The sequence below is a fragment of the Adelges cooleyi genome, unplaced genomic scaffold (assembly GCF_023614345.1).
Source record: "Adelges cooleyi isolate 19-005CV unplaced genomic scaffold, UGA_ACOO_1.1 ACOO_flye_CR_arks_rails_tigmint_CR_PRNA_38, whole genome shotgun sequence".
Lineage (NCBI taxonomy): Eukaryota > Metazoa > Arthropoda > Insecta > Hemiptera > Adelgidae > Adelges > Adelges cooleyi.
In genome coordinates, this window is record NW_026096056.1 from 1,172,041 (window position 1) to 1,187,304 (window position 15,264).

Here is a 15,264-nt window from a genome sequence, read left to right on the forward strand (position 1 = left end):
ACTTTTGAACTCGGTGTCACTTTTAATACACTGCAACTTTGTTAATACTGGACCAATTCATTTGAGTGGCAACTCTATAAATCACAAAATTTATCTATTTGGTATCGAGTTGAAATGTACAAGGAATATTTACTTGATAAATAAAGCCAGTACAGTCCAGACCATGCACAGTATAAACCAGCAAAGTTAGAAAGTATTAAATTGAATCGGTCATTAAAAAAACTACTGAAGTCACTGATTTTTCAAAAATGTCTGTTTGTCAAATTTGATAATTATAATATACTTGGTTACGTATTCTGTGTGAAAACTAAATTTGCCAGACTCGTGTTTAATACAAATGTTGAGTACACGAAATTAGAATCACTGCAAAAACTATTTATGAAGATATGAATTTTTTTGTGGGTAGTGTAAAATTTCGATTTTGTGACTTGTGTCTTTTTTGAAATGACCGATTAAATTACAAAATAAAAGCATCAAAGCGTTTATTTGAAAGTGATTTTATTCACTTTAATTTATAACAATTCCTGTAAACCTGTAACCTCCCCGTCTTCACTATGCCACGTTCCCACTATGCCCTGACCCCACTGTATTAGTTTTTTTAATACATTTTAGATTTATAACCAATAGGTACTATTATTGATTAGTTAATCTGTTTTACTACCATATATTGTACTACTTATATTGTAGGGCGCACACTAGTTGCCTCTCAAAAACAACCAATTGCTTCCCTTGCTTATCCTAACTTTTTGGGTCAAAATGTACTAGTGGACTCCCGTGTCGGGAACTTAATGATTTTCATCCGAGTTGCCTCTCAAAGATATGAATTATTTTTATGGTTAATGGTTTAAATATTAATTTCTTTACTATAGTAAGTACTCTGTATTCTGCAACACAGAGTTCTCGTATTGTATTATTTTTTTATAATATATAACATATCCTGGATATCATTCATTTACATTATCATCCATTTATCTTTTTATGAGATTTTAAAAAAAGGTTAACTTTGGTACAGTAATTGAGTATAGATATTGATAATCTATACACAATGGTTCTGTGTACAGTGTATTGAAATTTTTGTAAATTTTCACATTCGTACAAATATCCATACAGATACACTAGACAATAGTAAACTACTCTTACTAAGCAAGTCAGCTATATTCGATAGTCATTGATACGCGGGTGTCACGTATCTTTGTATTTTTAAAAATGTCTAAATCTCGAGCGTAAGCCGGAATAGTTTATCATGAGTTAAAAAACAAATACGTTTTAAAAATTGTTTTGAATAAAATTATTTAAGTGTCAGTTAATCGAATGGAACGGTCTCCTGATTCGCGGAATCCAAGTCATCCGAGATGGTCAACCAATCAGTCAAAAAAGCTTTTATGGTAGCCCGAGCTTTGGTCAGCTGCGGGAGATCCGTGGTAGCCGATGGATACATATTTGCACAGTGAGCCGTTCCTGAAAGAGAACCAAGAAGTCAATAGCGATTCACGGGCTTCACGTCCTACATAGTATATTCTTATAGTACATTAAGTTGTTTCTTGCAAGGGCGAAAAGTCGAAAGACTCACCGACAATATAGATTGCAGCTGTTTTCACTGTCTTCGTACGAGTCATCCCTAACGCGTGCCACGGATCCACCGAACCATGGACGTAGACGACTCTGGTTTCTTTGATGTTCAATTCTCCGTACATCCAGTTGGTTCGGTCCACGCCTTTAGCCAACAAATCTGCGTCGAACCTGTTAAAAACGCATTTATTATTGCTCTGGGCAGTGTATTTTTTGCCGGTTGTCACTGGTTTCAAAACTCGGTCAAGCGGTTCTTTCGGCTTAGTATTTCCAAATAGACAAGATAAAAAATCACATAGACCACGATGCTAATTGATAAAAAACCACACGAAGCTGTGGAGGTTCGGAAGCGGACACCGGCCTTTATATAATTCTCCAAGTAAATGGGAAAGGCAACTAACTAGATATCAAGAAATAGCCAGTAAATATAAATGGTTCGTACAGTAAAACCATTGATTGTTAAAAATTTAGATATGAACATCATTAGAAAGAGATAGATAGAGTTATTAGGTTTCCTGTGGAATAAAAATTGAGAAGACATGGAGTAATAAAATGATAAATATATATATCATAAATAAATGGCAATACACACACATGGAAATATATTACGATAATTAATTCATATTTAATTATTATTCATTATTGTGTTATTCGAAGTTATAAAGCATTTAAGGATACGTATTTCGTTATTTTTTCGGGTACCCAATACTTTCGTATGATGTATTTTTTTGAATAGACATGTATAGTATATCGGTAATAAATACTTAAGAACATTACAATTTCATTCAGATTTTATCAATGAACACTCTTGCTCTCTCTTCCAATCCCTCCAGCTCTACATTGTCTCCCCTTATTCTTAATATAAGATCTCTTTTGTTCCGCATCTCGTCCTCTGGCAAAACCGTTCAATTCTTTTGGGTTCCAGGGCACTGTGGGATAATTGGTAATGCAACTGCCGATTCCCTAGCCACTTCCACCGCTTCCTTCATATTGCTTTAAGGCCTAACCACTCCCTTTTCTGACTTCCTTCCGGGTTTAAATAAAACTACATTACAAGCTTGGCAGGACAAATGGTCCTCCCTACCTCTTAACTTTTCCACTTGGCATCGCTCAATCAGCCCTATCATCCCTCGCAGGCCTTGGTTTCATGGCCTCAATCTCTCACGTAAAGAAATTTCTTGCTTTTCCCGTTTAAGATTTGGACACAACCTTCTTCCCGCTTTCTCTTTTCTCACCTCTTTGAACTCCTCTCCTTATTGTACTTTGCATGATCTACCAGCCATTTGTGATTTTTCTCATCTCCTTTTTCATTGTCCCACTCTCTCTCCCCATAGAGATATCCTTTTTAACCTCCTATCCTCTTTGGGTATTAACGACCCTAACTCCTATACTATTCTTAACTCCCGCTTTGTTCTTATCATCCAATCCGTCCTCAAATTCATCCTTGACGCTGGGTTTCATATTTAAGTAAATAACTTTATGTTATATTTCTATGTAATTATGTGTATAGTTTGTTTTTTCTGTTTTAATTTTAGTCTGTATTGTAGTAATGTTATTCTTATAATCGTTGAGCTATAATATTTTAAATAAAATCTATAAAAAAATTGTTTTTAAAAAATGAGAAGGTCAAACTCAGAGTACTTAAAAGCGGCCGTCGAGTTCCAATTATACATTGGAAAACCATTATGAGAAACTAAACTGATGATAATTAAAATTCAATATTTATAAGTCTATGGCTATCTATATTTTTAATAATCAATGGTTTTACTGTACGAACTTTTTATATTGTGTAATCCGCTGAACAAGCAAACCAAGATAGACGTGCCGAGTTCAATGGCTAATATTAGGCTGGCCTGAAAAGTGTGGTTAGGAGGTCTTTTCATTTATTGTTACTACATTTTTTAATTATTTAATATTTTTTATGATTAACTGTAACGTAGTCTATTTATATCTTTTAAACAGGAGCACAGGACCCAAAAACGCGATATCAAACTAACTTACTTTTCTCCGTAAACTTCTGCGCACATGTCGGTAAAGAAATTCACGGGGAATTTACTGCCGAACACATGTTCGTCTTGATTGGATGTTTGATAAAAACCAAATTCCGTACATGTCTGGTACGTCCATTGCCTGCCTATCAAAATAGTTTCGTGAACATTACAACATTGCTATGTCTTAAACATCATTATGGTCATGTACACTGAACAGCAGAAAGGGCATGGTTATTAAAAAAAATTTAACTCAATACAGGCAAATTAAATTAACTTTATAGCTTCTAGTTAAAAGTTAATAAATTGTTAAACTGGTTAAGTTAAACGTTTTTTTTTTTAAATGTATTAAAACTTTGACGACTGGGCTATTATTATTATTAAATAAGTTCTATTGAATAATTGTCCATCGTTTGCCGTATGAATTATTGCTTTAAAAGGTAGCTAGGCGATTGCTTATTTTAACATGATACTACTACAATAGTAAAACCTAAAATAAATGCAAAGTACCCGCACACTTATCTTATTAATAATTCACAATTAAAAACATGTAGGGTTAGATTACATGTGGAGTAAATGATAACAAAGTAAATACTAAGCTCGTTTTTTTATAAATAAATAAATTTAGATTAATATATAGAATAATTTCAGTGTTATTTGAAATTGAATTAACGCCTTTTGATTGAAAGCATTATTTGTTTCGACGAAAAATAAATATTTTAACTTGACTGTGTTATTATGATAATTAACTGAAAATGTTAAGTTAACTATTTATAAATGTGAACCGGTTAAGCTGTATACGTACTAACTAGCTAAGTTAAAAGTTTAAAAATAATATTTATTTTTCTAATTCTGTTTTTCTCCCAAAATTGGTGACATATTACAGGAAAACTGGCAATTTTCAAATTTGTATTCTTTTTCATACAAGTACTGTAGCATAATACCGTTTTACCCCCCCCCCCCCTCCTCCCGAATAATCAAGAGCAAGTATGGCCGCAATGGCCTACAATTGTAAGTACATAAATATGATTATTACTTGAGGCGTACGGGCTTTCCCAAGATATATTTTTAAGGATATTCACTGTGTTTTCGTACACGTAATCCGTACAAGTCAAGTTGTTCGAGGATAACATTCTGTCGTTAACCGCTGCGTACTTTTCCAACTAAAAATAAGAAATTCGATTTACTATTGAAAGACATTTTTTTTTTTTATTTATTAGAAAAATATACAATCTGTACGGTTATAAATTAGTACAATAAGCATATGGTATTACAACAAGAAAGGCATATTAGCTGTGTATGACGAGTCTAAGGATACACCAACGGCTGGACCATTAAAGAAATTGAATACACAAATTTATTGTGCTCATTATTTTCAATTTCAACCCAGCATCCTTAGTTTTGAAATTAACACCTCCAAAATTGTCTGTGTTCAGCACTATAATTGGTAATCCAATATTTTTTATGATATTAAATATGTTTATTGTTTATCATACTTGAGTATAAGTACTTATATTTATAACCAATACAATTATACTCGAGATTTCGTACAGGAGACGCAATTGATTCGTTAGTCATTATGTCGCACAAAGTCTCTAATGTAATTTCATTCGTCCTGTTGCTTAATCTGTTATCTTTATTGTATTGCACTATTCCCGCAAAGTTACCGGCTAACGTTTCAAACAAAATCGACACGTCTTTATTGTTTTTCGCGTTCAGCGGATCACACAATCTAATATAACATATTAAGCAAATGTTAAAAAAAAAAAAAGCAAGAGTATACCTTTGGTGGTGTTATTCAAATATTTAAACGCGAATACTTGAATTTTTTATTGATATATTTTATTTCCTTGTCACTTTCGATGATGGCGTTCAACATTTGATTGGCTAGTTTTATTTGCGTCACACAAGCCGGCTTATACGTGGACAAAGCGTCTTCCACTACTTTATAATATTCTGTAAAATATAAAAAAAAAAATATAATATATACAGGTTAAGAACCTAATTGATTTTTTGAGTTCCGTAATGTGTAAACTAATGGTAAGGGTTCAATTGTACCTACCATTCAAACGTCAATGGTCAAATTTTATTTTCTCATATCTCGCCTAATACAACAATAATATTTATTTAATTATTCATCAGACCTTTTTCGTATATTCGTATGTCTGTCGACATTGATTAGTGTTCCGTTTGTATTGCCGACATTCAACAAACGACCAAAGCATGGATGTATTGGTTAAAATGCTACCAGTATTGGTATAACATTTACACGGGTTGCAGTATCACAAAGATCTGACAAATATACATATGGTACATTTATGTTACATTTATCTCAGTAATCCTAAACTTTTGGATTAGGGATTAAATTTAATCCAGTAATCCCTTAGTTAGTGGGTTGCGGATTACATTATTAATCCTTAGTAGCCTAAAGGGAACAGAAGAGGATAATACGGTAGTAAACCTCTTCCCCTGCCCTAATCCTTTATTGGCAGAGATCCTCTTCTACTATTCCTCGTCTCCGTGTCATCACGGTTGAAGCGATACGAAAGTTAAGTTTTTTTTTTTTACTCGAATGTGTCTTATAATCGTTTACCAGCCTCCAATGAGCCGTGAGACATATCCATGGTACAATGTCTTTCCTTCGAGGAAAACACTAACCCTCTGGTCTAACCGTTTTTCTTGTAATATAATTATGATCAATCGAATTGTTACCGTGAAAATCAATTTTGGCCAGAAGAGGAGCGCTCGATGAAACAGCAGCGTGAACGAGATGCGGATACTTCATTCTCAACCATGCGGCCAACGATCCGGAATACGACCCACCGAACGCTATCCATTTGCTCTCAGGAGAAATATTATATTTGGCTTTCGTGCCGACCATGAATTCCGCTAGATCGGCCAACGCTTGTTCGGTGCTTAAGTACACCAAATTGGCAGTGCTCGCGTCTCTGAACAAACACAAAGCGATCTCTATCGGTTATAAGTCAGCTAAATGCGATTAAATTCTGTACAGTCGGCGCAGTGACATTGCGAAACAGCGTTATGTGAATTTGATTACCGTTAAAAATTGTACGTGTACTATTGTAATATATGCGTTATACTTTGTAAGTATCATTACTCGGTAGGGTGGCTATCGCCGTAAAATCGATGTTCCAATTGAAAGCACACAGCATTGAATTCTCCGGCGTACTCTATCCAAGCACCGGAGTTGGTCCATTTCGATGACATCTTGTCCTCGCCTCCTATCATAAGAAATACCGGACCTCCTGATTTGTAAAATTGTTCATTAATTTGGTACCTCTAAAAAAAACAATTAACAATACATATTTAGCCACGTTTACACGGTTTAGGGTTTTTTTCGGCTACCAACCTGTTTCCATGTTCTCTTATCAGTAGCGTTGAAATGATCTAATTTCTGTTGGAACCAATAGTCAACGACAGGTTGTGCGTTCCGTGTTTCTGGCGAATTTGGTTCTCCCAAGCCGAGCTTAATTCTGCGAGCTCCGGAAGTGACGTCCCACCAGACGCAGCCCAAAAGCGCATAAATAATAAATCGCATTTTACTTTTTTGGAAAATCTGAAAACAATGACGATTTACAACATTAATAGCATGATTTCATAATAAAAATTAAATTTCAATTAAAAATAGATACGTACTATGTAAGATAAAAAAAAAAAAACTGGGAAAAAAATATTCTCATAACTTTGAGTGACAGTTGTTACTTCTTGCTGAACCATTTCTAATATTATTTTAAACGTATTTTTACTCAAACGAAATCTAGCAAAAAAGTCTCGGTCGTCCCATTTATATAGGTGGTCAGTTCTTGTTGAAATTAAATAAGGTTTTCGAATTTTTAAATATTGGTTTATGTAATATAAAAATTCAACTTCGTCGCCACTACTACTGTCACTACTACTACTACTTATATGAGTCATCTAGATTTTTAATATACATACAATTTATATCAAATGAGTATTTAAATAGTTACAAGTTAAATATTTGTTTTAAATTAATTTGGTACTTACACTGAATTGAAAAAACTACTTAAAAAAAAAAAATACAAAAAATCTATTAAATGTCTGAGTAAAATGTAATATTACCTGATAATATTGATGTTAATCTCAGTTTAAAATCTCTAACTGATCATAATATGCAAGTTAACTTAAACTGTGATTAAGATCCAGTTAAAATTCAACCGAGAGATCATAAAACCAAAATTGTAGTTTAATTAAAGATTAACATTAACCAGAGTTTAATGCCTAAATGGAGACATTTATTTTTAACACGAATTTGTTTGACACTAAGCCTTATTGTTTATAATAAGACATTTATAAGACTGTGTATTTGGATTTTTTTGTTCTTAATCATAAAACTGTGACTAGAGATTTTTGAAATTAAAAAAAAGAAAAACTCACGAATACAAGGTAGATACCTAAATTGACTTTTTTTTATTTGAAAATAATCTACTGAAAATTGTATTTGTCAATTGACCGCATTCATTCCGCATCAAAGCTAAAAAATACCTATTTTATGATTACATTTTTTATTGTTTTTTTTTTTTGCGAACCGATATTATTTTAACCACGTACCCGCAAGCGCATAAAGCCTTGGCCTGGCGGACCTAACCTCTGAGTTTAAACAGAACAATAAAATCATAGGTTGTTAAAATCATTTAAAAATCGGACATTAATGAAAAAATGCCTCTCCTTGTCCTTACTCTAAAATTATCCCGACCATCCTCACAAAAAAAAAAAAAATATATATTTAAAAAATACAAATTGAACTGATCTGTGAGAAAATGTTGGAATACAGCTAGATTGGCCGTATCTCGATGACACAACAAATACAACCACTTACATAAAATGTGAGGATAAGTTCATCTACCTAGTTCTAACACTATTATAATGTGTAAGTATATTCGGTACATTCAATTGTTTGTATGTAATTAACATAATCTACAATATAGAAAAACATTAAATATCAATGATTTTCACGAAGTTAAAAATACATTAAAAAAGTTACTCAATGAAAGGACATTTCTACTTATTTTGTTTTATCAGATGCATAGAAGTTTTGAAATAAAACTACATTAAGGGGTAGTAATTAATATCAAGACTGCTTTGTAGGTTTCAAATTTCAGTAGGTCTCGCCAAATTATACTATTGACAAAACCTTCTTTCTCTTAAAAATGCATTTTTTTAATATTTCCTAATAGTATACATATTTTGTCATACTAATAAGTTCTAAATTCTTTTTCAGGTTTCTAAGGATTCATATTAAATTTGTATAAATTAAGTGATAGATTATTAAAGTAAAAGATAGATTTTTTTTATGAGATAATTTTTTGTTTAATAATTACTTATATTATTTATTATGTATTTTTAAATTACCCAATAGATATATTTTTTTATGTAAAACAAATCACGTGTCGAGAAGTAACGTGTCAAACTTGGACAATAATAAAATATATACTGTAAACATTCTAGACCCTAAACTATGATTATTATATATTAACATTATAACTATTAGTTTAAAATTGAAAACCACACGCACTGAATGTTTAAGTTTTGTAAACATTAATCATTAGTTCCTATTATTAAAATTTATAATTTAGGTTTTTTTTTTACATACAGTAACAGTAAAGTATTTTTTATGTATTAATTCATTTTAAACTCAAGATCAAAACTTTGATGACCGCAAAAATTGTATAGCTAGTTTTTTAAGATGGTACATTATAAATAAATTAAATGACCTTAATATTGCCTTGTTAAAAAAACAATTATTTTGTAACAAAAATGTACATTTAATTAGACTCGTTTGTTTTAATTTGTATTAGTGTTTTTTTGTTGATATATTTACATATCAACTAGTAAGTAGTTTTTTTTTTACTTTTGTAATGATAAAATATACTCATTTCTCTCAAAACCATATTATTTTGAATAATTAGTATTGTAATATGAAGTGTTTATGTATTAATTTAGAAATTGTAATTGCTAATTAAAACAATGCAAATAGTGAATAATATCGGTAAACTTATTTTAATTCTTATCCTATTTATAAATTTATATTTATTATAAATATATGTACTTTTTTTTAAATCGTTGATGCAAACTGCAAACTCAATAGGTGGTAAAACAAAATGTTTTTATTATTGTGTTTATCTAAACTCTAAGGCGAAAGAAGCGGTGTAGATCACAATCACTACTTCACTTGTGTTGAGACATTGAATTCGTTTACACATTATAAATTCATACTTAAAATGTTACGTAGTATGTGATAGCTTGGGGGTAATATAAATAAGTTTTGAAAATTTCAGATTGATCTGTTGAGGCGTCCTGACTACTGAAGTTATGGACGTTCACGGTTTAATAAAAGTCAGTGTATAGTCAGTTTTTATTTATTTTATAAAATATTTAGCTAGAAACAAAGATTGTCAGTAATTGTAATTATTATTTTCGAGCGTTCTTTGAAAAACCGCACACGTATTGTTCTAAACCACACATTCCACTATCGCACGCACATTTTTCTTCGGTTAAACATTCATTTTTTTTTCCGAATTTAATTATTTAAAACCACACGCATTTAGTGGATATTAAAACAGTAACCAGGTTTATTTAAATTTCATTAAATTGATGTCAATAGTATAATAAAACTCTTCAATCGATTAAGCGATTTACCTACCTACCAAGTTTTAAAACATAAACCGTTGACCTTAAGAAAATAATTGTAACAATATATGTTAAATGGAAATGCTTAAGGAAGCATGCCGTTTGCTAAAATATTTTTTTTGGATTAAATTGTCCAAACTTTCGAAGAAACATCCTAGCTACGGCATTAGTATATTGTCTACACGGACAAACTGTTTATATATTTTTTAATATAGTGATTTATCAATTAAGTATAATATCTTTTATTATCTTATTCTTATGCCCACGTCCCGCCTGTCAAAGTATAATCATTGAGTATTTATTGTAATCAAATATACCTATTGTGTATATAATAGGTATGTTTACAATAATATAAAACACATTTTATAACTTTTAGACACCGCGGTGTAGGTAACCCAAAATCTATAATAATAGATATATATGACCATTGGTAAATAAATGTATTACACGACTCACATGACTATAATGTATCATTAAAATCAGTAATAATTAATAACAACGTGACTTACCGGTAATTTGTAAAAATAAAATGACCGTATAAAAGTAAATGTATACCTTTATATTATGTACCAAAATTGCGGTACTCGAGATGAATCACTTTTTCATACGGTATTTATAGATCCACCTTCGTTGAAAATATAAATTTAATACACTTTATTATAAATCGTTTAATGGCATGTGCCAATTTTTTTAATTCATTGCTCACTGCGGACGTCTTTGCAGCGCGGCTATTCTAGTAAGAACAATAATTATTTACAGACATTCAACAAAGGTTACAGTTAGCCGTCTATGACAACTAACAGGGATACTGTACAGTGAGTAGTAACTACAAGTGAAATACCGGCCATTCCCCTTCTTTGTACACTGAAGTATTACTTAATTCGTTTTCAGGAACCATAAAAGGAGGGTGGTGGATCATTGTCGGTCTAGTCAGTCTATATGTTATGCATGATGTGCAGCGTTTGTCTTATCTTAATAAATCATAATAATACAAAATATATTATTAGATTACTATCAGCTATGTGTGAGCTATACTAAACGGTCAATACCGATGACCGTTATGTATACATTTGCCCAAACCAACATATACAATCAGTAATAGATTTTCTCTACTTTGTACACAGCATAGGGGTCAGGTATTTCGAATAATAACTATCGCACTCTGCCTTGGATTGTTAGTGGATATTTTTAACGTCAACTTCAGTACTCTTATTAAATTTCTGAAATACACTTTTAACCTCCAGATGAACTCGGATAGACAAGTAAGTACTAAACAATCAGGCACAGTCATAGATGCAGTATTCCAGCGGAATTTAGACAACTTACAGTCTCGTGTTCATGTATCTTATTATAGTTAACACAAATCGATAATATTTATGATATAAAATATTAATTATTTCTCAATAAAGTTCTAGCATATGATAAGTTCAGCTATATTTTCAAATTGTATTTTATGTAGAACCCGAAACAAGATGTTAACACATAACAGCTATTGTGAGTACTTTTCGCGGCTCACTCGGGGTTTTTTTTTAATTGATCTACAGACTGAAATGGATTCCCATTGCATCGTTCCTCAGTTATCCTTAATATAAAAATCAACAATAAGTTTATACTTTTTAATTTTTTTTTTTTTTTTAATTTACCATTACATAAATTGTTTTATAAGAATAAAAAGTTTTTCTTTTTCTTAGCAAAGAGGTATTCACAGACAGAACATCATTAGAATCACATCATCAGCTCGTATGATCGAGGTTATAGTCTTGATGGATAAAAATGATTTAAGTTATTAATTTGTTTTTAAAATTGTTTTTCCAAATAATATACAGTACCTGTACTGTACAGTATTTACAGTTGTAAAAATATATATTTTCTGCTTTAGGAAAAAGAAGATAAAGATTATTTGGAATGGCTGAAAGGTAATAAGGATGAACTCGAAGATGAAGAAACCAAAAGAGGTCTTCAACATTTACATTCCGATGAAAAATTGAATGCGGTCAATAAACCATCTGTTCTGAAAGTAGATAAATGCACGACCAAACGAAAATTCAAGATTCTTTAAACGATTACTCTGAAATCAAATAATTAATACAAATTCAAATTACAAATTATTTGTAAATATTTATATGTATAATTTTTTTGTCACACATTCGGTACCACATAATATATTATAATATGATGTTGCTCGCGATTGTATTTTTGTATTGTTTCTTTATAGTCACCGTCCATCGTTGCGCATTGTGTAGCTTTGACTCCGATTTACCTCTCCAGGACGGAATTAATTATTTAATTAATGCGTTTTAAATGGGTGCAATATTTTAAAGTTATGCCTATTGATATGAAATAAGATTCTTGGAATGAAAAGTTTATATCGCACCAAATGGCGTAAATTAACTTCAAAATATTTTAAAAGTAAGTTCAAAATGAGCTAAGCAATCAAATTATTACTCTATCAGTTATTGTAATTAATGTTCCTTGTAGAATGACAAATACTGTACATTCTGTTAGGGTAATGTTTTTAGTCCATATTCAAAATAACACTTTTGTTGAATATACAAAAATAAAATAATCCTAAATGAAGCATTTTTTTATAATTATTGTTTTTTTTTTTAATAATTTATATTGAGAAATTACACATTGTAGGTACTATGAATAATAAAAACTTATTTTGTTGTAGTATTATATAATTTTGATAAGATGTACTTTGTCAGTAATTATAGCTATTTAATTATCATTGTTACAACAAATTAGAATAACAAAAATCGCCGAACATGTCAATATTGAACATTGGCCTTTTTAGATTCTATTCCATAACGGATAAAAATACATTTATTTATTACAGACTATTTCATTAATTTATACTTAATTATTAATAATATTATAATATAATTTTATACAATTATACTGATACCTAATATAATATAAATAATATAATATATTAATATTATAAATATAACAATAAAAAAAAATAATTATAATATAAAATATATATTATAGTATAATTATACTTAAATATTAATAATTATTATATTTACTTAGTTTAATATAAATACCATATATTTAATAAATGTTAATTTTTGAACATTTGTTTTAATTACAGAATTAAAAAAACTAGTATACAGGGTGTCCTACGAATATTGTTTATTTTTTGTTATACCTGCTTGGGAATTGAGATTTTTAAATTCAGTTTATACTTTCTTTAATCATTAGATTATAAAGAATATTAAAATTTAAACACAATCGTTACGAATATTGTTACTATTTTTTTTTTTTTTTTTAATTTAACGGGATTGACTTAAGAGAGACTTCAACCGCACACCCCATTTTATACCTTTTACAAAATTTTCGACATTGCGACAGTTAAAAACCTATCTGAGAAATACCATGTCAGAAAACCGTTTAAATGGATAAGCTCGTACGAATATTCATAGAAAAATGTTAATTAACCCCGAAGAAGTGTCGGATCAAATGGCTCAGAAAAAAAGAAAAATTGATTTAGTATTGTAATATCATTTTACAATACATATACATACGTAATACATTTTACTAAAATGTAACAGCTATTTTAACTCGGACTGTCTTGTATTTTCTTTTTTTGCGTATTACACAGTTCAGAACTTAGGTCGTTTAAGTTTGTCGAAAAAAAAAGTCCTGGATACGCGCCTGAGAGCCATTGATTTCTTCTTCTGCTAGAAGATCATTCGATTGGCCACCGCGCTCGTCCTCGGGTACCGTCGACCAGTCAATCGGCTGTTTGCCCATTTTATTTAATATTTCGTTAGTTTCTGCAAAATGTCGGTTAGATTTCGCAAAAGGTTGGCCCTTGAAATTTTGGTCTGCCGCCGCCGCCGACGGATGACGGGAAGTTAGTGTTGTCCATCAGTTCCCTGTCGTTCTTGCGAGGTCGTTTTCGTTTCCAACAAAAACCCTTTTCAAAATCTCACTAAACCACTTCCGGTCAACGTCACTCGGATGTCGGAAAAGCCTCGGATACTTCTCGGCAAAATACTCCATGTCTTTGTCGGGTCGAGTCATCTTTGCGGAGCCAATGAAAAATCGACCTGTAAAAATAAACAACCATTTTATAAATAACACGTTACTCATCTTTACAACTGCTACAGCTCGACTGAGTGCTGCGTTAGTATCAGTTTTGTCGAGTTTAAATTCTGTAGAAGAACAGTCAGCAAATTGATCTCAGTTTAAAAACTTAATTAAATACACACGATGGTTCGAAAGTTTATTATCTCTAATTAAAAATCGTGTTTAGTTATTTAACAAACTATCTTAATTTATTTTAAAAGTGGAGTTTTTTTGTATTACCCATTATATAGTAAACATATAATTTTTAGTACATTGTTTATAGGGTATGTTGTATCTAGTGTATACTTAACCTACACATTTTTTCAAAAAAAGTAAGTTGTTATTTTAAAATAATGAAAAAAATTGTGGAAATGCTCCAAAAATATTCGAAAAAAATACTCGGTGGTTTTATCCCGATCGGTTGTTGAGCATAAACATTTGAAGTTTTTAATTAAAAAATATATATATTATACATAAAAGGATAGTATTGTACTACACAAGGATCCGCTGGTCGAAAATTATAATACTAATTGGACTAACACTAAAAAAAATAAAAAACAACTTAAAAAAGTAAAATAGTAAAGTGCAATAAAAAACGTGGTGCTTATAAATTAATAAAAAAAAAAACAAATCTTAAAAATATTCACTAGAACAAAAGTGTTATTTCATTTGTCTTATCTTTGTGGGACGCCTTGTATAATTATTATCGCATGTCTTCAGTTTTGAAAGTCAAGTAGCCGATGAAATTCATATTTATGTTTGCATTGTCCGATAGGCGAGAACACCGATAACCAAAGTCCAAACACAATGAAATGTTTTGAGATAATGATAGACAAACGGATCTTATCTAACTTTTCAAACACAGCGACAGCGACAGTATGTACGGGGATCAATATTATTATCTAATGGCAAACTGTTTGGCTCCTTTTGTAAAGACCAAATGAATATTGATCTCGAATTG

The 15,264-nt window shown here is 30.7% G+C and overlaps 1 protein-coding gene across 1 annotated transcript; it reads right to left on the reverse strand.

Annotated features, from left to right (window-relative positions):
* Positions 1-1,235: 1,235 nt before the first annotated feature.
* On the reverse strand, positions 1,236-7,129 carry LOC126841235 (putative serine protease K12H4.7). Its single transcript, XM_050577572.1, has 9 exons — positions 6,928-7,129; positions 6,676-6,857; positions 6,270-6,505; positions 5,378-5,513; positions 5,109-5,289; positions 4,594-4,720; positions 3,571-3,703; positions 1,571-1,740; positions 1,236-1,458 (listed from the first exon to the last, which is right to left on the reverse strand). The coding sequence occupies exons 1-9, from the start codon at positions 7,114-7,116 to the stop codon at positions 1,304-1,306; spliced, it is 1,509 nt and encodes a 502-aa protein (XP_050433529.1). The 5' UTR covers positions 7,117-7,129; the 3' UTR covers positions 1,236-1,303.
* Between the last annotated feature and the right edge of the window lie 8,135 nt (positions 7,130-15,264).

Coding starts and splice junctions, on each gene's coding strand:
- LOC126841235 (XM_050577572.1), bottom strand. CDS start 7,116: ATGCGATTTATTATTTATGCGCTTTTGGGCTGCGTCTGGTGGGACGTC. Junction 6,506..6,675: donor GGCGATAGCCACCCTACCGA/GTAATGATACTT, acceptor GTGTTTGTTCAG/AGACGCGAGCACTGCCAATT. Junction 5,290..5,377: donor TATATCAATAAAAAATTCAA/GTATTCGCGTTT, acceptor ATGTTATATTAG/ATTGTGTGATCCGCTGAACG.